This window comes from Canis lupus, chromosome 26 (assembly GCF_048164855.1).
Source record: "Canis lupus baileyi chromosome 26, mCanLup2.hap1, whole genome shotgun sequence".
NCBI lineage: Eukaryota > Metazoa > Chordata > Mammalia > Carnivora > Canidae > Canis > Canis lupus.
Window position 1 is genome coordinate 23,665,564 of NC_132863.1, and position 21,298 is coordinate 23,686,861.

Below are 21,298 nucleotides of genomic sequence, written 5' to 3' on the forward strand. Positions count from 1 at the left end.
AGATTTTATTTATTTATTCATGAAAGACAGAGAGAGGCAGAGACACAGACAGAGGGAGAAGCAGGCTCCCCGGAGGGAGTTTGATGCAGGACTCGATCCCAGGACCCTGGGATCACGCCCTGAGCTGAAGGCAGACACTCAACTGCTGAGTCACCTAAGTGTCCTTATTTTAATTATAATAATTATTATTATTTTTGCATGCCTGTATTTAGAGAGGTTTTTATCAGTTAGAGGTCAAAAGTAAGAGGACTTGAGATCAGAGTTTGGCTTTGTCACTGACTAGCCATGTAACCTGGACAGAGTACTTGACCTTTTTGTGCCTCAGTTTTCTCATCTTTAAAAGAGGCAGGTAGTAACTATGTAACCATAATGAGTTAGCGATTGTAGCATGCCTCATTGTATGCCCCTCTCTTAGAATCAGCAGTTCATCAATGCAAAGTACAAAGGACATAGGAAGTCCTCAGTAACTGGGAACCACTGATGGACTGATTTTTTGCACTCACCGTTAGAATTGAGTCATTGTCCGTTTGTCTCCCTCTGCCTTGTTTTTTTGTTTGTTTGTTTGTTTATTTTTGTTTATTAAGAGAGAGAAGCAGGCTCCATGCAAGGAGCCTGATGTGGGACTCGATCCTGGGACTCCAGGATCACACCCTGGGCTGAAGGCAGGCACTCAACTGCTGAGCCACCCAGGCATCCCCCTCTGCCTGTTTTCTTTCTCTTACCTTGCCTTCTCAGCCAAGAATCTTTCTGAGTCTCTACTTCTTTCTTTCTATGGATTACTCAACCTGTCCCAATTAGGCTCCCCTTCCCCATTGGGACTGTTCTCACAGTGGTCACCAGGGACCTCAGAATTGCCAAATCTAGGGGCATTTTCTTAGTCTTCCAGCTATCCTCCTGGTGGCACTTGGGCCTGTGAACCTCTCCTTCCTGAACATCTCTATTCTCATATTTTCTAAAACACAGCCTGCTCCTGCTTTAGTCCTCACCTCTCAACATTTTCCTCTTTGTGCTGTATCAGGGATTTCTCTCTACCCACTGTTGAAATGTTGGTGTGTCTTGGGGTACTTAGGTGGCTCAGTCAGTTAAGCTTCTGACTCTTGATTTCAGCTCAGATCATGATTTCAGGGTTGTGAGATTGAGCCGTGTCAGGCTCTGCACTAGACATGGAGCCTGCTTAAGACTCTCTTTCTCCCTCTCTTTCCGTCCTTCCACCCACCCCCCCGCCGTCGCCCGCTCCCACACATGCTCTCTCTCTCAAAAAAAAAAATAAATAAAAATAAAAATAATAAATGTTGATGTGTCTCCTCTTTCTGTTTGCTTATTAGTTATGTGACCTCAGATGAGTTATCTAGATTCTGTCTGCCTGGGTTTCTTTATAAGTAAACTGGAGGTGGTTGTATTCCTACCTCTTAGAATTAGATGAGCAAGTCCATGAAATGTGATGAGTATAGCACCTGGCACTAAGTCAGCACTCAGTAAATATTTAGTGCTATTATTACCATCATTTGCTTTGCTCTAAATTTCTGTTCAGTCTTATGGCTTTCACTATTCTCCACATACCTCCTAATTTTATCTGTGGCCCAGACTCTCTCCTGATCATAAACCTGTGTTTCTAATTCTTAAGCCCTTGAGTGTACTTGGATATCCTGGGGACACCTCAAATTCACAAAGACAGAGCTGAACTTGGCATCTTTCCCTCTCAAACCTGTGTCACCTCTTATATTCCCAGCTGTAGTTTATGTTACCTCCACATACCTGGATACCAAGCCAGGAATCTAGAAGTCATCCTAATGCCTGCCTCCTTTTACCCTGTACTCCGCTTTACTTCTCCTAAGCTGTCCGTGCCCTCCATCTTCACTTGGACTTAACGCTTAAGAATACATGGTGAGGGGCTCCTGGGTGGCTCAATGGTTGAGCATCTGCCTTCAGCTCAGGGCATGATCCCAGGGTCCTGGGATTGAGTCCTGCATTGGGCTCCCACAGGGAGTCTGCTTCTCCCTCTGCCTGTGTCTCTGCCTCTCTCTCTGTGTCTCTCATGAATAAGTAAATAAAATCTTAAAATAAAAAGTACATGTTGAGTAAGTACTTGAACAAACAAAAGGCCCATGGCAGTAGCCTCCTTATTCTTCTTCCTCAACTAATCTTACCATCCATTCGTATTCTCCTCTACCACCAGAGTGATCTTTCTAAAAGGCATATCTCTTATCATTTCTGTTTAAAATACTTCAGTAAGGGGCACCTGGGTGGCACAATCAGCTAAGCATCCTACTCTTGGTTTCAGCTCAGGTTGTCTCAGGGTCGTGAGATTGAGCCCTGAGTCATGCTCTGTGCTCAACAAAGAGTCTGCTTGAGATTCTCCCTCTCCCTCTGCTTCTCCCCATCATGTTGTCTCTCTTTCTAAAAAGTAAATAAATCTTTTAAAAAAATAAATGAAATCCTGCAGCAAGACCTAGTTGTTAATAGTTAAGTATCCCAAATCTGTTCATTGGGGTGCCAGTGGCTCATGAAGGAAGGGTGCAGTGGTTAAATTACTTTGGGAAATTATATTCTCAATTCCCCATCCTGCAAAATTGGAGATTCAAAATACACATTAGCGTACTGAAGAAGTCCTGTAGTGAAGACATCAGCTCAACATGGCATTTCCCAGGTCTGTTTATCTCTGGTGCCTTTTGATTGCAGAACTCTATCCCCCTGAACTAGTAGAACATGCTTGGGAACCCTGATCTATAGGATAAAGTCTAAATTTTTATTCCATGGTATTCTAAGAAAATTTTTTTAATCCAGAAAAATACAGAGATTAGTACAGTCATCATCTGTGTACCCACTGCTAGAAGGGATCATCATTAACGTTTTCTCTTTGCTTAATTTTTCTTATTTTAAAGAAATACTAGAGATGAAGTTGTTTTTGTTTTTTGGGCTTTTTTTTTTTTTTTTTAGAGATGAAGTTGTTAAAAGATAAAGTCTCACATGGTTCCCCAGGCTAGTCCCACTCCCTCCTTCCAGCCCCAGAGGCAGCCACTATCGTGGATGTAATGACTTGGGAGCAGCTCCTTCTGAGGTTTTTCTTGTACTTCTGTTGTGGCAGTGAGCATCCCTATACCCATCTCATGGTGTAAAGTGGAAGAGCTTCTCTAGGGAAAATACACAGAGGTGGAAGGAACATTTTATTTTTTAAAAATATTTTATCTATTTATTCATGAGAGAGAGAGAGAGGCAGAGACACAGGCAGAGGGAGAAGCAGGCTCCATGGAGGGAGTCCGATGCGGGACTCAATCCCGGGTCCCCAGGATCATACCCCAGGCCGAAGGCGTCCCTAAACCACGGAGCCACCCCAGCTGCCATGGAAGGAACATTTTAAATTCTAGTAGTTGCTGCAAGATTGCATTCTAAAGTGGTTGTTCCAGAACAAACACTTCAACTACCACCCATGTACAGCAGCCCTTGCTTCCCCACATCTTTTCCAACAATTAAAGTTAAGCTTTTAAATCTTTGCTGGTCTAATGAGTGAGAAGTCATCTTGTAATTGTAACTTGCTTTTTTTCTAATTATTAGTTTGTACATCTTTTGAGTGTATTGGCTATGTGAATTTTCTTTTTTTTTTTTTTTTTTTAAAGATTTTATTTATTTATTCATGATAGTCACAGAGAGAGAGAGAGAGGCAGAGACACAGGCAGAGGGAGAAGCAGGCTCCATGCACCGGGAGCCCGACGTGGGATTCAATCCCGGGTCTCCAGGATCGCGCCCTGGGCCAAAGGCAGGCGCCAAACCGCTGCGCCACCCAGGGATCCCGGCTATGTGAATTTTCTTTGCTGTGTGGTGTTTGCTTCTATCCTTTGCTCACATTTTTCCCTTATATCTTTTTTTTTCATGTAGATCAGCAAGCATTTTTTTTTAACACAAAAGATGTTACTAAAAAAAAAAGGTGTTACTATTTCTTCATTAGTTGGCAGATAAATTCTCCTAGCCTTTTTCTGTTCTAGTTTTGGTATCTTTTTCCAAAAGTTTTCCATTGGCTTATAGTCTGAACTGTCTGCGTCTTCGAGTGTATGGTTTTGATGAATGTCTTTAAATTAGCCACTAGGATACTGAAGAGGGACCTCTGCCTCTCCTTTTGTACCTTTTCCTGTAGCTCCATGTGTCCTACCAGAAGTACTTCAAGCTGGAGCCCCTCCAGGCCTACCATCGGGTTATCAGCCTAGAGGACTTCATGGAGAAGCTGGCACCCACTCACTGGCCCCCCGAGAGGCGAGTGGCATACTGCTTTGAAGTGGCAGCCCAGCGAAGCCCTGATAAGAAGACATGCCCCATGAAGGTGGGTCTGGGGACCCTTTCTGCCTGTTCCATATCCTCTAGACCCCTGAGACACTATGATAGCAATATGTGGGAAAAGGCACTAGAAGGGCTTAGAGTAGAAAGATGGAGATTTAAGACCCATTTCTGACATTTGTCAGCAGTGTCACTTTGGGCAGAAGACCTTGATTCCTCTGAGCCTTTATTTCTACCTGCAAAATAAAGACACCAATCCCTGCTCTGTCTCACTCATAAATATCAAAAGGACTAGGTCCAAGAGTGCTTATAATCTGTAAAGTGCTACATCAATAACAATACCATACTTTTTTTTTTCAGATGAGTAGAAGTGGGGGTGGGGTGGGGGTGGGGGCAGAGGGTGAGGTAGGAGAGAGGGAATCTTAAGGAGGCTCCACTAGCCTGATGACAGGAAGCTTGATCTCACAATCCTGAGATCATGACCTGAGCTGAAATCAAAGAGTTATACACCTAACCAACTGAACCACCCAGGTGCCCCAAATAATAACTAATACTTCAATGGCACTTACTATATGCCAGGTACCATACTAAGAGATTTACACATATTAACCCACTTAATTTTCAAATCGTTCCATGAGGGAAGTACTAATAATATCCCCATTTAAAAAAATATTTTATTTATTTATTTGAGAGAGAGAATTGGAGCAGGAGAGGGGTGGAGAGGCAGAGGGAGAGGGAGAAGCAGACTTCTGCACAGAGCTCTGCTCTTCGCTGCACAGAGCAGGGAGCCTGACATGGGCCTTGATTCCAGGACTCTGGGATCAAGAGACAAATCTAAGATGGACGCCCAACCAACTGAGCCACCCAGGTGCCGCTTAATATCCACGTTCTATAGAGAGGATACTGAGTACAACACAGAGAGGTTCAGTATTTTGCCCAAGGTCACATAGCAAATAAGCTAGGATTCAACCCTAGGTAATTTGATTCTATTGTCTATTTTCTTAACTTATATATTTTTCTGCCTGAGGCAGGTAAATAAGAAGCTGTCATATTTTACCAGGAGAAATCTGTAATTTTCTAGCACTTTGGGAATAAAATAATCCCCAGGATGTCTTTCAGTGCTAAAGTCAATGAAAGGTGGTTGGAGGAGCCATGAAATTTGAGAAAGGAGGCTGGGCTTATAGTCTGAACGTTGCCTTCATTTGATGTGTGACCTTGGGCAAGTGTCTTACCCTATCTGGGCCCTGGTTTCCATCTTCAAAATAAGGGCATTGTGTTAGCTTGTCTTGAAAGTCTCTGGAAGCTCCAGTCCAAGATCCAAAGCCCAAATCCAAGGTCTGCTTCCTTCCTCTATCCCCACCAGTGCTGCAGGGTCAGTGGGATGTGGTATGTCAGTGAGAAAGACTCCTTTAGACACTGTGGTGAACATCTGCTGGAAACCAGAAGGAGGCCAAGCTGCACTCCTCAGTCCCCAGCCCAGGATTTACAAAGTGACATTCTTTGAGGTGTTTCAACCCAAGTTTAGTCAACCAGGGGTCCCCCACTCACAGTTTCTAGGCCCCATCCCCAGAGGTCACTCCCACCTTCTCAGTAAGTCTTTGATCACTCTCTTTCTGCAGGAAGGAAATCCCTTTGGCCCATTTTGGGATCAGTTTCATGTGAGTTTCAACAAGTCCGAGCTTTTTTCAGGCATTTCCTTCAGTGCCTCCTACAAAGACCAATGGATTCAGAGGTACTTGGAGGGGACAGTGTTGCTGGGTTTAGGGGAGGTGCATGGGGCCCCTGAGCGTGCAGCACCATCCTGGCCCTCTCCCCCTCTACCACACCCTGATGTATGAGACCAAAGGTGCAGCCATTCTGTCTGTTGAACTTGGGATCCTGTGTGATCTCTTCCCATCTCAGCGCCTGACGCGGTGGGACATTGACCTGCCACAAGGTTGAGCAAGAGTTTATCAGCCGATAAAGGATGTCATAAAAAGAATATTGTGCAGTCACATGGGTCTCAATTTCCTCCTCGAGGCGTGAGAATCACTCCCCTGTTACCTTCCTCTTCACAGGGTGAAAATTGGAAGCTGCTTCTAGAGAAAAGCAACTTTAGGTGCAGCCTGAGAAATGATGTCATCCTGATAATAATTGGCTGTGCTTTATTAATTGTGCTCCAGTAGGCCCTATTAAAAAAAATAGGTTAGCAGGGCACAGGCACAAGCTGTGAAATATTTATAGAGCGTCTGTCATGTATGAGACATAGTACTCAAAGGCCAGAGGTGATATATAAAAATAAGGAAGACCCAGCCATAGCCTTCAGGGAGCCACAGGCTAGTTATAATGATGCTAACAAACAGAGAGCGCTTGCCTTGATGCTATAGCATGGCGAGAAGGAATGTGGGCTTGAAAGTTTGACTCGGGTTCGGGGCTGTGAAGAACATATGAATTTGTACATGGTCACCGCACTTGGCATCCTGGAGACCAAGGATAACTTGATGTAGAGAAAGGAATCTACGCTCAGGGTCAGACAGACCTGGGCCTCAGACTCAGCCCTGCCTCTTTCTCGGGTGACTCGGAGCAGCCTCTCCAGCTGTCTGGCCTGAATCTCCTTGTGGTTTAATGGAAGAAGCCCTGTGGTATCTGCCTCCTAGGGCATAGAGCACATGGCTCATAGTAGGGGGCCAACCAATGTTAGCTGTTAATACTATTCACATTCACATGCTTTATTTCATACAAAACTTAGAGAAGCTTCATGAAGTGGGCATTATGATTGATTTCCATCCGATAAGGAAACCGTTCAAGGAGGTAAGATAACTTGCCAAGGGTAACCCAGCTGTTGAGAGGGCAGCTACAGTCCAAATGTAACTCTAATAGGTAATAAGGCTACCATTTATTTAGTGCCTTCTGTGTACCAAACACTGTTCTAAGTTTTCATTTCACCGCCTAAGTCTTCTAAGGTGATAACTCATTTGATCTTTCCACAAGTCTGTGCAACAGAAGTTACTGTCTTCTGTGTTTACACATAGGGAAATTGAAGCAGAGAGGAGTGAAGTCACTTGCCCAAGGTCACACAGCTTGAAGTGGCAAAGGAGGGATTTGAACCTAGACAGTCTGATTCCAGAGCACCCATTCTTAATCACCGTTGAGAATAGCTGTGCCTGTAACAGCTGCCAATTTCCACCTGGGACTTCTAAGCTCATTCAGGAGCTACTGAGGATACTTAGTCATGACAGGTTCTATTCCCCTCCCTCGTGGTTGATCTCAGAGCATTCCCATTTGATCACCTCCTTGGTTCTCCTTATTCAGTTCTGAATGACCTGGAGCTTTTTGCCTGAAGGTAGATCTGTTCTCAAAGGATGGAGATTTTTCTCCTATTGACAAAATGCCAGGAAAAACAAAAATGAAACCAGCTCTAAAAGTAGTTCTAAAAGCAAATTCCAGACAGCCAAAAATATCACACAATCCTAGTTAGAAGAGAAGGTGCAATGCTGCATGGAAGCGCCAGTTAGGAAATGTCGCTCAAACACTTGTTCAGTGCCCGCACTGCCCTGTTTGAGTTCATTGTGTTGTAGGAGTTGCATGAGGGCTTGGGAACCTTTGTACCTTACAGCCGAATTTTGGGGAAAGGAAGATGATTGGGGAAGATGAGATCCTGGAGACAGTTTCAGAGTTAGAGCCACCTGGATTGCTGCCTTCCTTCACTTCTTCCTTCTACACATTTAAGAAGTACCTCCTGGAGTGTCAAGTACTGGTCTGGACCCTGGGAATACAGGCAAGAGTAAGGCCAATAAGGTCCCTAACCTTTACGGAGCTGAGTCTAATGGGAGAGATACTGTGAATAAGTTTTTATATCAGATAATTCTAGAAGATACAGTGCTATGAAGGACATAAACAGGTGATGTGTGATTTTTTTTTTAAAGATTTTATTCATTTATTCATGGGCGACACAGAGAGAGAGAGAGAGAGAGAGAGAGAGAGAGGCAGAGACACAGGCAGAGGGAGAAGCAAGCCCCATGCAGGGAGCCCGGCATGGGACTCAATCTGGGGACTCCCTGGGCCGAAGGTAGACGCCCAACCCCTGAGCCACCCAGGTGTCCTGGTGATGTGTGATTGGAGGGCTGAAACCATGTCTCAGTCAGCTCAGGCTGCTGTAAGAAAATAGCACAGAGCGGGAGTGAGGGGGGTGACGCTAAAACTATAGTGTTTATTTCTCATGGCTCTGGAGGCTGGGAAGTCCAAGATCAGGGTGCCAGCATGGTTGGGTTGTGGTGATCTTTGCTTACAGCATTTTTTGCTGTGTCCTCACATGTTGGAAGAGAGAGCAGGCTCACTTATGAGGCACTAAGCTCAACACGGGGGCTCTGCCCTGATGACTTCAGCTAAACTTAGTGCCTCCCCAATGCCATACCTCCTAATATTACATTAGGGATTGGGACCTCAGCTATGAAAGGGGTGGGGACAGAGGGCAGGACATCAACATCCAGTCCACGAGAGACCTGAAGAGAAGGAGCCATGCATGGAAAAAGCTGGAGGGAAAGGTAGTCTTCATGGCAAGGACGTAGAGCACAGAGGCTCTGAGGCAGGAACAGGCATGCTTGCAGGTGGAGGGGAAGACAGAAGGCCAGTGTGGCTGATGTGGAGTGAATGAGGAGGGGAACAGAGGACTGTTCCATTGTCGGTTGCTGCAAATAAACCATTCCAAAACTTTGCTGCTCCCCAGCAGTGGGTAATTATTTTCCAGAGCTCTGTGGGTTGACTGGGCTTAGTGAGGCAGTTCTTCTGGTTTTTGGTTTTCCATTTTCTTTCTAGAATCCCAGCTGTACAAAGTTTCAATCCATGTTAATTTCTTGGTATAGCGGATCCCTGGGTGGCTCGGCGGTTTAGCGCCTGCCTTTGGCCCAGGGCGTGATCCTGGAGTCCCGGGATCGAGTCCCATGTCGGGCTCCCAGCATGGAGCCTGCTTCTCCCTCCTCCTGTGTCTCTGCCTCTCTCTGTGTGTCTCTCATGAGTAAATAAAATCTTTAAAAAAAAAAAATTTCTTGGTATAAATATCCTTTAGAATACCACCATGGATTTGGTGGGAGATTTTAAAGTGTTTTTTTTTTTTTTTTTAAGATTTTTATTTATTTATTCATGAGGGATACAGATAGGCAGAGACATAGGCAGAGGGAGAAACAAGCTTGTTGCAGGGAGCCCAATGTGGGACTCGATCCCAGAACTCTGGGATCATGCCCTGAGCTAGAGGCAGACACTCAACACTGAGCCACCCAGGCGTCCCAGATTTTTAAGTTTTAAATAAAAGAATTACATTTACCCATAATCCACCCTTCCTTCAAAAAGCACTCTTAGCAGCTTGGTATATATACTTCCTTCCTCCAGGTACTTGTACATACCTATGTACCTGTAGAGATTATCTTAAAATGAAACTACTGTGTGTAGTTTGTAATCGAGTATTACTTAACTGTCTTTTCTGAGGAGTAATTGATACCAGGTTAGTAAATATTGCTAGTAGGATCAGTTTTAAATATAAACAAATATGAAACTTCAAAAAATGGTTACTGGGGTATTTATGTATATTTGTGCCAATGGAGTGTGTGTGTGTATGATTTATTTCTTTACCTTTGTAACCACTTTTTAAAGTGTACAATTCAGTAGCATTAAGTACAGTGACATGTTGTGTGCTATGACCACCCCTGTCCATCTCCAGAACTTTTTTGTCACTCTAGACAGAACCTCTGTACCCATTAAACAACTACTCTCCATTCTTCCACACATCCCTGTCCCATTTCTCTATTCAACTTTTCTATCTCTGAATTTGCGTATCATGGGTCTCATGTAAGTAGAATTATATGATACTAGTCTTTTTGTGTCTGGTGTATTTCACTTAGTGTAGTATCTTCAGGTCTTGTCCATGTTCTATTTATCACAATCTATCTTAGTCCTTGTAAAGCTGAATTGTTCATTATATGCATAGACCACATTTTGTTTATCTATTCCTCTGTTGACGGACATTTGGGTTAGCTGGGTGCTTCTTGCTTTTGGTCTCATATGGTTGCAGTCAGCTGTCAGCTGAGGTTGGAGTCTGAAAGCTCGACTGAGCTATGTGTCCAAGAGGGCTCATTCATAGCTAGCCGTAATACTGGCTGTCATCTGAGAGCTCAGCTGAGGCAGTTGGTTGGTGCGAGTACACTTGACCTCTCCATGTGGTTTGTACTCCTGGCAGCATATCAGCCAAGTTCTGAGAGGGTATAACCAGGGAATGTTTCAGCCTGGGCCTGGTAACTGGGACAGTATCACTTCTGCTACATGCTGTTGGGAGGGGACATTGAGCCCATCTAGTGAGAGGAGGTTTGAAGAATTAATCTGCCATACAGGTGAGGAGATTGGAGAAGTGAGTTTAAACATTTTCTAAAGTAGCAGACGCTTGCTGTAGAAAGTTGTCCTCTGGGGGCAGAGGTATGGGTATAAGGAGAATGGCATTGGAAAGCATCAAGCTCTTGCCCAGCTCACCGTGTGACTAGGTAGATTGCTTCTCTTCTCTGGCCAATGTTCCATCTGTAAAATGAAGAGGATGAGCAAGGTCTGTGACTTCCACACTATTCCTTAGAGTTCTTGAGAAGGGCCTGTAGTGCCGTGGGGCTGGCAGGGCAGGGTGAACTTAGAGGGACTCGGATCCCTTTCCCCACCATCTTTAACCAGTAATCCTCTTGTATATCCACTAAAAGTTTGGATGGCCACAGGTCTAGGGATAGCAGGCTTTTTTTTTTTTTTTTTTTTAAAGTTTAATTTTTATTTATGATAGTCACAGAGAGAGAGAGAGAGGCGCAGAGACACAGGCAGAGGGAGAAGCAGGCTCCATGCACCAGGAGCCCGATGTGGGACTCGATCCCGGGTCTCCAGGATCGCACCCTGGGCCAAAGGCAGGCGCCAAACCGCTGCGCCACCCAGGGATCCCGGGATAGCAGGCTTAATTTAAGCTACATGTTACAGAAAACCCCAAATAGCAGCAGATTAACAAGATAGAATTGTATTGTTTTCTTAAGTAAGAGAAATACTGGGATATCCAACCCACCGCTGGATGGCAGCTCCGTTGTGTTGTCAGGACTCAGGCTCCCATCTCTGCCCAGCATCCCAGCGCTTTTATCCTCCGTGTCCTCTCACAGGGCTGATGAAGCTTTAGCCATAGCAACCTTGCCCCAGGCAGACTGGAAGAAAAAAAAAAGGGCAAAAGGGGGCCACAGCCTCACCTTTTTAAGGAACCTTTCTAGAAGTCCCATATAAACTTCTTGTATCTCATTGGCCAGTTCTTGGACACATGGCCATCTCTTAGCTGCAAGAAATACAGAGAAACCTATTTACAATCTCACATTTACCATGTGTCCAGCTAATTCTAGGAGAAGGGGATAAGAGATATTTCTTCCCTACTAGGGAATTTCTCAGAATCCTTCTATCTCTGCTGCTTCTGAGTCTGTGAATACCCTGGCAGAGGTTTAATTCAGCAGATATTTATCACACATCAAATGTTGAAGGACCATCAACCATCATGCTGAACCATTTTCATGGCATGAGAGTAACAGGTGTATGGAGTTCTTTTTTTTTTTTTTTTTTTTTTTTTTGGTGTATGGAGTTCTTAGGAAATTAGGAAATTCTATCACCATAACCATCATCATTGTCCTCTGGCTTGAAACCCACTGCAACTTTTTAGAAATTTAATTTAATGTGTTAGAGATTTGGCCACATTGATCATGTCAGCTTCTCTTGAAGTTTTCCGTTTTGCACAAGTAAACACAGCAGTGCTGCAGTGGGCATGTCCCTTTCTTCACACCCAACCCAAACACCTCCCAACCGTCCAAGACCAGCTGCCACTCCCAATCCTTAGCTCCTATGGGAGGGCTCCCTGTCCTGCTTCTCCTTTGCTGCCTTATGCACACTGATATGCTCAGCAACCATCTTCCCCACTCAACCATCAGCGCTTATTGTTACCATGCTCCCAGGCTGAGCCTTCCTCAGAGACCATACACAGGCGATACGTAATTGGCAGGGCTGGGACCAGACTGAGACCTGAAGGATGAGGAGCCATCCCTGAAAAGAGTGGAAGAGAGAGAGGTAGTCCTTCATGACAGGGACATTGAGAGTAAAGCCCTGCCTCATTCATAGTCCTCCAGCCTTTGCACTCAGCATGGTGTTCACCTGCTATCTCATATAGATACTCTGGATGTTGTGCATAGAGAAACCAGCTGGGTGGGAGATCTCAGTAGTGTAGGGGTGGTGGGGAAGAACACCAGAGGTTCACTGCACCCAGCAACAATAACATGTGCCTTTTTTAGCTGGATGGTGACCAGGGTCAGATGGAATTGGTCAAGTTTTCTTTCCAAACAAGACCCTTCGTACTCCCTTTCATTCCAAACAACTCTCTCTTCTTTCATTGGGAGTAAATGAGCATATCAGTCTGTGCCTCTTGATGCTCATCAGGTCAGAGCTGATGTCCCAGTGGGGCAGCCATGTGCCAATCCAGATCTAGGGAGATGGGAAGGACATTCCAAATCTAGAATTCACCAAAGGCCTACAGGTTCTCTCCAAGAGGTCAAAGAGTGCACAGTTCCTGATTTATCCTAGTGTTCCACCCCCCGGGAGATTAGAAACTCTGGCTTTCCATTTGAAATCTTTTAAGGTGACATCGGAAAGGAGTTTGGCTGAGGGCCTGATGGTAGTAGATGTTCCTCTAACATCTGACAATCTGGCCTGGTCTTTCTGGTAAGACCCCTGAATCCTTCTCATTCCCTCAATCATGTATTGCTTGTACCCATTGTGTGTTGAGGCCCATGCTAGGGGCTAGAGATCAGAAACATAAAGTACAGACTCATTTTTTGAGGGGCTCATTGATGGCAGTAGAGTCGCTGGGAGTGAGGTACATTGCTATGAATACAGGTTCTCTGGGCAGCCCCGGTGGCTCAGCGGTTTATCGCCGCCTTCAGCCCAGGGCGTGATTCTGAAGTCCCGGGATCGTGTCCCACGTCAGGCTCCCTGTATGGAGCCTGCTTCTCCCTCTGCCTGTGTCTCTGCCGATCTCTCTGTGTCTCATGAATGAACAAAATCTTTTTAAAAATTTTTTTAAAAATTAAAAAAAAAAAAAAAAAAGGAATACAGGTTCTGGAGCAGATAACCTAGATTTAAACCCCAACCCCACCAATTCCTAGTTGCATGATTGGGCATGTTATTTAATCTTTCTGTGCTTTGATTTCTTGATCTGTAAAAGGAGAATAACAATAGTGCTTACATCACAGGGCCCTTGTGAGAACCAAATAAGTTCATACATGTAAAGCAAGTGGAATGTTGCCTGTCACATAATAAGGTTAGATAAATGATTCACATACATGTATATGTAAGATTATTATAATGAAATATAGTGTTATATAGAGACAGGATGTCAATGAACACTTGCTTATTGCTTCCTTGACACAGCCCTGGACCACTGTGTGTGGGAATTGTGGTAAGTAGAATTGCCAAGGCCCCTACCCTCATGTGCTGACAGTCGAGTGGGGAAGACGGTTGCCAAGCACAGTGTGCAGAAAGCAGCAAAGGAGAAGCAGAACAGAGAGCCCTCCCGTAGGAGGAGCTGAGGATTGGGAGTGGCAGCTGGTCTTGGACGGTTGGGAGGTGTTTGGGTTGGGTGTGAAGAAAGGGACATGCCCACTGCAGCACTGCTGTGTTAACTTGTGCAAAACAAAACTTCAAGAGAAGCTCACACTATCAACGTGGCCAAATCTCTTAACACATTAAGTTGAATTTCTAAAAAGTTGCAATGGATTTCATGTCATAGGACAACATGACATGATGGTGACAGTCAGAATTTCTTTTTTTTTTTCTTTTTTTTTTTTAAAGATTTTATTTATTTATTCACGAGAGACACAGAGAAAGAGAGAGGCAGAGACACAGGCAGAGGGAGAAGCAGGCTCCATGCAGGGAGCCTGATGTGGGACTCGATCCCAGGACTCCAGGATCGTGCCCTGGGCCAAAGGCAGGTGCTGAACTGCTGAGCTACCCAGGGATCCTCCAGTCAGAATTTCTTAAGAGCTTTCTAAGTGCCCAGTACTGTTCTAAATACTTTGCTTATATTAATCCATTTAATCTTCTCAAGAGCCCTGTGAGTTAGGAGCTATTATTAGCTCTATTATACAGATAAGGGAACTGATGCACAGAATGGGTAAGTCACTTGCCCAAGTTAGTAGGTGGCATAGTCAACATTAGCACAAGGCTGTCTGGCTTGACAGCCTGTGCCTTTACCATTACACTGTGAGAAAAACACACAGAATAATACCTTTTTGTACAAACAGTAAAAGTGTAGTCATGCATAAAGCCACAGTATCTTCTGGGAAGAGGAAGTAAAGGAAGGAAAGATGATAGGATAGACCTTTTATTTTGGTGTCTCTTTTTTTAAAAATCTGAAACAAAGCGAAGTATTAATATCTGCTAATTTGGGTCACATGTATGTGGATTGTAAGATTATTTTCTGTATTTTCCTGTATGCTTTGAACTATTTAATAACTTTTTTAAAGATCTTATTTATTTATTCATGAGAGACACGGGGAGAGAGGCAGAGGCAGAGGGAAAAGCAGGCTCCTCAAGGGGAGCCCGATGTGAGACTGACTCCATCTCAGGACTCCGAGACCATGCCCTGAGCCAAAGGTAGATACTCAATCACTGAGCCACCCAAGTATCCCACTATTTAATAACTTTTAATTGAAGATTTTGTTGAGGTAATTGTAGATTCACATGTTGCAAGAAATAACAAAGAAAGTAAAAAGGAAGGGAGGGAGGGAGGGAGGGAGGGAGGGAGGGAAGGAAGGAAGGAAGGAAGGAAGGAAGGAAGGAAGGAAGGAAGGAAGGAAGGAAGGAAAGAAGGAAAGAAGGAAAGAGACAGAGAGAGAAAGGAAGAGGTCCCAGATACTCTTTACCCAGTTTTGCCTATTGCTGGCATTTTGCAAGACTGCAGTACAGTATCACAACCAGGATGTTGACATTGATACAATCCACCCAACTTATTCAGATTTTCCTAGTTTACTTGTACTCACTTCTGTATGTGCACGTGAGTGTGTGTAGTTAGGTCTGTTCAGTTTTATACATATGTAGGTCTGTGTATCCACCACTTCAGTCAAAATAACCAAACAGTTCTAACTTCACAAGGATCTTTTGTGACCAGTATATAACTACACGCGTGTGCCTAAACATGCACATGCACACACATACATGGGCAAGGACACCCTAGCCCCTGACAACCACTAATCTCTTCTCCACTTCTGTTCCCCATTATGTCATTTCAAAAATGTTATATAAATGAAATCAGGGGTGCCTGAGTGGCTCAGTCGGTTAAGTGTTTGCCTTCGGCTCAGGGCATGACCCCAGGGTCTTGGGATCAAACCCCACTTGGGCTCCCTGCTTCTTGAGGAGCCTGCTTCTTCCTCTGCCTCTGCTACTCCCCCTGCTTGTGCTCTCTCTCTCTGTCAAATAAATAAATCTTTTTTAAAAATAATAAAATATAAATAAATTTGTTTAAAAATAAATAGGGCAGCCCAGGTGGCTCAGCGGTTTAGTGCTGCCTTTGGCCCAGGGCATGGTCCTGGAGACCCGGGATCGAGTCCCACATCGGGCTCCCTGCATGGAGCCTGCTTCTCTCTCTGCCTGTGTCTCTGAGCCTCTCTCTCTCTGTCTCTCATGAATAAATAAATAATGAAAATCTTTTAAAAATAAAAATAAGTAAATAAATGCAATCAGACAGTATATAGGATTGAGGGTTTGGCTTCTCTCACTCTGCATAATTCCGATGAGATCCATCCCACATTGTTGCCTGTCTCAGTACTTTGTTTGTTGGTATTTCTGTGTCAGATTCCATGGTAGGATGTACCACAGTTTGGTTAACTAACTATTCACTTCTTGGATGTTAGAGTAGTTTCCAGTTCAGGGCTATTATGAATAAAGCTTCTATGAACATTTGTATACTGGTTCATGTGTGAATATAGGTTTTCATTTCTTTGGGATAAATACCCAAGAATACAATTGCTGGGGCATATCATAACTGCATTCTAGTTTTAGTGAAACTGTCAAACCATTTTCCAGAGTGGCTATGCCTATTTTATAATTTTAAGAGAAGGTTTTTTTTGGCTGACAGAGAGAAGGCAGTCCAGTCCAGGTATGCAAGAAGCATACAGAGCTCTGGAGCTTGAAAGTGCATTCAAGTTGATGGAACCATCAAGATGTTTGGCTTGCTAGGACAGACTCTGGATTTAGCTGAAGAGGAAGAAGCATAGGTTCGTTCCTTACTCGTTCAGTCAACAGATATTCACTGAGCTCTTACATGTGCCAGACACTGTCTTAGGCACATGGAGGCACTGCCTTCAGAAGTCTGTGTTTAGCAGAAAAGACAGGGTGAAATAATTACAAAACGTAGTGTACAAGGAGGAAGGAGAGCCGTTGGAAGGGTATGATGGGCATCTGCAGATGGCAGGTGCTTTTCATGAGGGCAGGGACCATGCCTGTCTTGTTCTTCCCTGGGCCTTAGCAGTCAACAAATACGTGTTAAATGTCGAGTGAATGTTCTTACCCAGTATACACATTGCCTGTGAGCATGACCTGTCCACAGTCCTCTGTAAAGCTGCTGTATGTCCCAGTTCTGCCATGTGGGTAAAAGGGCAGAGGTGCGGTCCAGACACCCCACCCTGGAGTGAATTACCACACCACAGATTGGAAGCCAGCATGACATACAAAAGGTTGGAATGCCCTACTGTAAATTTTTAATTGTTAAACAAGCAAAGAGGATTGTAAATTCCGTGCGGCGGGACAGTATTGTATATTGTGCCTGTTGTCACCCGCCGCAGTTCCTTATCAGCCTGTTGGGGTTTCACAGCCTCTCGTGCTTCTTGCATATTAGAGGGGCCCCTTTCTGCAGGGTCTCTGGGGTATGGTGCAACACCATCCTTTGTCCTGTGGGGGCAGCGTCCAGGCTGTCTGTGTGTCCTCTGTCATGACCTTTCCTTGTTCTGTCTCATGCCTAGATTTTCTCCAAAGGAACATCCAGTGCTGGCCCTGCCGGGAGCCCCCGCCCAGTTCCCCGTCCTGGAGGAGCACAGACCACTCCAGAAGTATGTGGTATGGTCAGATGAGATGGTGAGGACGGGAGAGGCCCACATTCTCACCCACCTCATCCGGCCGTACGTGGGCATTCACCTGCGCATTGGCTCTGACTGGGTAATTTTTCCCTTCCTTTCATGGCCAGCATGTCCCTGATTAGGGCCCATGCCTATGGGTATTAAACATTAAACACTGAACCCACTGCACAGAATCCCAGCCAGAGTAGAGAAGTTTCACTCAGCCAAGTCCACAGGGCAGTGTTCCATAATCCTGCCATAGACACATCAGAAATATGGCTCCAGATGCTTGCTTGCCAGCCCTCAATTCTAACAATGGCCACTTTTGTCCTTATTTTGCAGATGGATAAATAAAATCAAGCTAGACTCCAAGTTAGGCAACAAGCCAGAGAAAGACCCACAGCCCAGGAGTCCTGTGGTCCAGCTCAGTGTTCAGCCAGTAGACTCTTTGTTGAAAAACAGGCTCTGGAGATTGGGTGGGGCTCCCAAGAAATGAAGATGTCATCTTCCAAATTTGGAGGCCACTTAAATGTGCAAAAACTTCATCAGATTATCTTCTGTATGAAAATAATAAGGGAAATGTAGACAGTCTCTTTAATTTACATAAGATATGTGTATGTCTGTATGTTAGAAATGCTCATTGCTAAAGACTTGAAAAATATTGCAAAGCATAGAAATTAGATCAGAATTCACTCAGAGTTGTTCAAGGAAGTACAGTTGACCCTTGAATAACATGGGTTTAAACTGCATGGGCCTGCATACATGCTGATGTTTTACAGTGCAGGGGTGTACATGGGTTTTCTTTTCCTAATGACTTTCTTGTTTCTAGCTTTCTTTATTGTAAGAATACAATATGTGATGGATATAATATATAAAATATGCATTCATTGACTGTTTATGTTATCAATAAGGCTTTGAATCTGCAACAGGCTATTAGAAGTTAATTTTTGGGGAAGTCAAAATTATATGCAGGTTTTTTTACTGCGGTGGGGGGGTGGCCCCTATGCCCTGTGTTGTTTAAGGGTCACCTGAAGTCACACATTTATGCACTTGACTCTCTTCCTGCCCTCCTTTCATAAAGAAAAGAAACCAGGCTCAGAATATCTTGGCCCAGAATAGAGTGGTTTCAGCCAATCCTTTAAGAAACAATTTTCATCTATACATACTTAGAACATAAAAAGATATAAGATGTTATATTTTTATAGAGCAAGCATAACACTAAACCAAACTCAGATAAAGTCAATTCAGAGGAATAGAGCTCATTCTCACAAACATAGATGCACATACCCTAAGTAGAATATCAGCAAGTAAACTCCAGTAATGTATTAAAGAGCGTACAAGTAAACTTTATCCCAAGAATGCAATGAAATTCACTATATTAGCACCCAAAGAGGAAAAATCATATAATCATCTTAATAGAGGCCAAGAAAGCATTTGATAATAGTCAATACTCATTCATAATTTAAAAAAAAAAAAAACACCTCTTAACCAACAGGGAATAGAAGGGACCCACCTTAACTTGATAAAGGCTATCTCTCCGAAACCCACAGCAAACATGTACTTCATGGGAGCTAACAGAAGTTTTCCCACTGAAGTCAGAGATCAGATAAGGCTGCCCATTATCACCACCATGGTTCAGAATTCTACTGGAAGTCCCAGATAATACAAAGACTAAGAAAAAAATATTTTGTAGAAAGCCAATATGCCACTACACAGAAACAACTATTACTCTTTTGATACATTTTCCCCTTTCCGCAGTTCCTTTTTTAAAAAACACAGTTGAGCTTCTGTATAGCCTTTATCCACTTAGTGGCTCTTGCTTCTGGGTTCCTGGGCCGGCTGCTGTCTTTAACCCTGTCCCCTGACAACCCTGCAGAAGAACGCCTGTGCCATGCTGAAGGACGGGACTGCAGGCTCCCACTTCATGGCCTCCCCACAGTGTGTGGGCTACAGCCGCAGTACGGCGGCCCCCCTCACCATGACTATGTGCCTCCCCGACCTGAAGGAAATCAGACGGGCCGTGAAGCTCTGGGTGGAAGCACTGAATGCCCAGTCGGTCTACATCGCCACGGATTCCGAGAGTTATGTGCCTGAGATCCAAGAGCTCTTCAAAGGGAAGGTGTGTATGGTCCCAGTGGGGGTGTGGGAAAGGGAATCAAAGGGAGCTCCAGGGTGGTCCCACTGCTTCCTCTGCATGCTTCATGTCCTCCCTACACTTAGACACCCACTTCTGCTCCAGTGCCTATCCTTTCTTCAAAGCCCGACCCAGGGCAGCCTCAGTGGCGCAGCGGTTTAGCGCTGCCTGCAGCCTAGGGTGTGATCCTGGAGACCCGGGATCGGGATCGAGTCCCACATCAGGCTCTCTGCATGGTGCCTGATTCTCCCTCTGCCTGTGTCTCTGCCTCTCCCTCTCCCTCTCTGTGTCTCTATGAATAAATAAGTAAATAATCTTTAAAAATAAATTTTAAAAAATTAAAAAAACAAAAAAAAAAAAAAACAAAGCCCGACCCAAACACCTTGGCACATCCTCTCCTGGTTTCCCTGCACTCTTATAGCTGTTGTGTCCCTACTGGAGCTATCACAGCAGTTTATCACATCTGCTCTTGAGGCCCTGTCTAGCCTGCATGGGGCTGGAAATACGGCCCACTTCCTAAGAGTTATGCCTCCTTAACAGTAGAGTCCAAGGGTAACTCATTGTTCTGTCCCTCGGCATCTGGGGGCCTTGCCATCACCAACATCTAGGACAGTGCCTAACACAGTAGATGCTCAGTAACTGTTGAATAAGGATGTGAAGAGTGGGTCCTTGGGAGAAATCTGGTAGAGCAGAGAGATTAACGGCCTGGACTCTGGAACCAGAGAACCTAGGCACTACTCACTGTACAGTTTTGTGCAAGTTACTTGAGCTCACTGTGCTTCCGTTTCCTCTTCTGTAAAACGGGCCTGAGAGTAGTCCTATCTCACTAGGTGGTTGTGAAGGTGAGATATAAAAAAAACTAAAACAGATCCAGTACAAAACAAGTCCTCGATAATGTTAGCAGTCACTGATAGTAGGAGTAGGTGGTTGATGAATAAAGGGAAGGCTCTTTTGTGCTTAGTAAACACTTAAGGAAATGGTGAAGAGTAAATATTCAGCATGTGACTAAAGAGTGGATGTGATTGGTGCTGTGTCAGGGAAGGATAGGTATTAAGTAAGTATGTATCAATGAAATGATTAAATTAATAATAAGCGTTCAGCAAGTTTTTTTAAAAAAGATTTTATTTATTTATTCATGAGAGACACAGAGAGAAAGGCAGAGACACAGGCAGAGGGAGAAGCAGGCTCCCTGCAGAGGAGCCTGATACGGGACTCGATCCCAGGACCCTGGGATCACAACCTGAAACAAAGGCTGACACTCAACCACTGAGCCACCCAGGTGCCCCTCAGTAAGATATTTGTGGAATGGATGAAAGTCCTAAATGCTTATACAGACCTTAAAAGATTTGCTTTCTAGTAGGGAGAACCCTGGGCTTTATGTGAGGGGCCCCCTTCTCACTTTTACCCCAGACATGGGCTGGAAGCCCTGACTTGTAGAGAAGGTGCTAAAACAGTGCATCCTGGCCTTCCTCCCACCCACCCACTTTATAGAAGACCATCAGCGCTGGGAGACCTCAGGGCTCCTCTAACCCATCCCCTGCCTTTTATAGCTGAGGAAACTAAAGTCCCAAGAAGGGATAGGATTTACCCAAGAGGTCTCAGAGCTAATTATAGTGGGCATGACACAGAGTGGGTAAGTTTCAGAGCGTGGGTGGAATTGCTTGGGGATTTTGGCCATGATTAAACTAGTATTATTTCTTTGCTACCATCCACATAGCAAGATGATGATTTTTGTTACATCAGAAATCTCTGTGTGACAGCAAAGCACTTT

General features: G+C 44.5%; 1 protein-coding gene across 2 annotated transcripts in view; it reads left to right on the top strand.

The window, feature by feature from the left end:
• The window catches only part of POFUT1 (protein O-fucosyltransferase 1), a 29,736-nt gene that overhangs the window by 3,094 nt on the left and 5,344 nt on the right, over nt 1-21,298 (top strand). For both annotated transcript variants that reach the window (XM_072800532.1, XM_072800533.1), the window contains 4 exons: nt 4,130-4,312; nt 5,886-5,998; nt 17,301-17,493; nt 19,270-19,512. In XM_072800532.1, the coding sequence (XP_072656633.1) occupies nt 4,130-4,312; nt 5,886-5,998; nt 17,301-17,493; nt 19,270-19,512 (732 nt within the window). The remainder of the gene's footprint in view (nt 1-4,129; nt 4,313-5,885; nt 5,999-17,300; nt 17,494-19,269; nt 19,513-21,298) is intronic.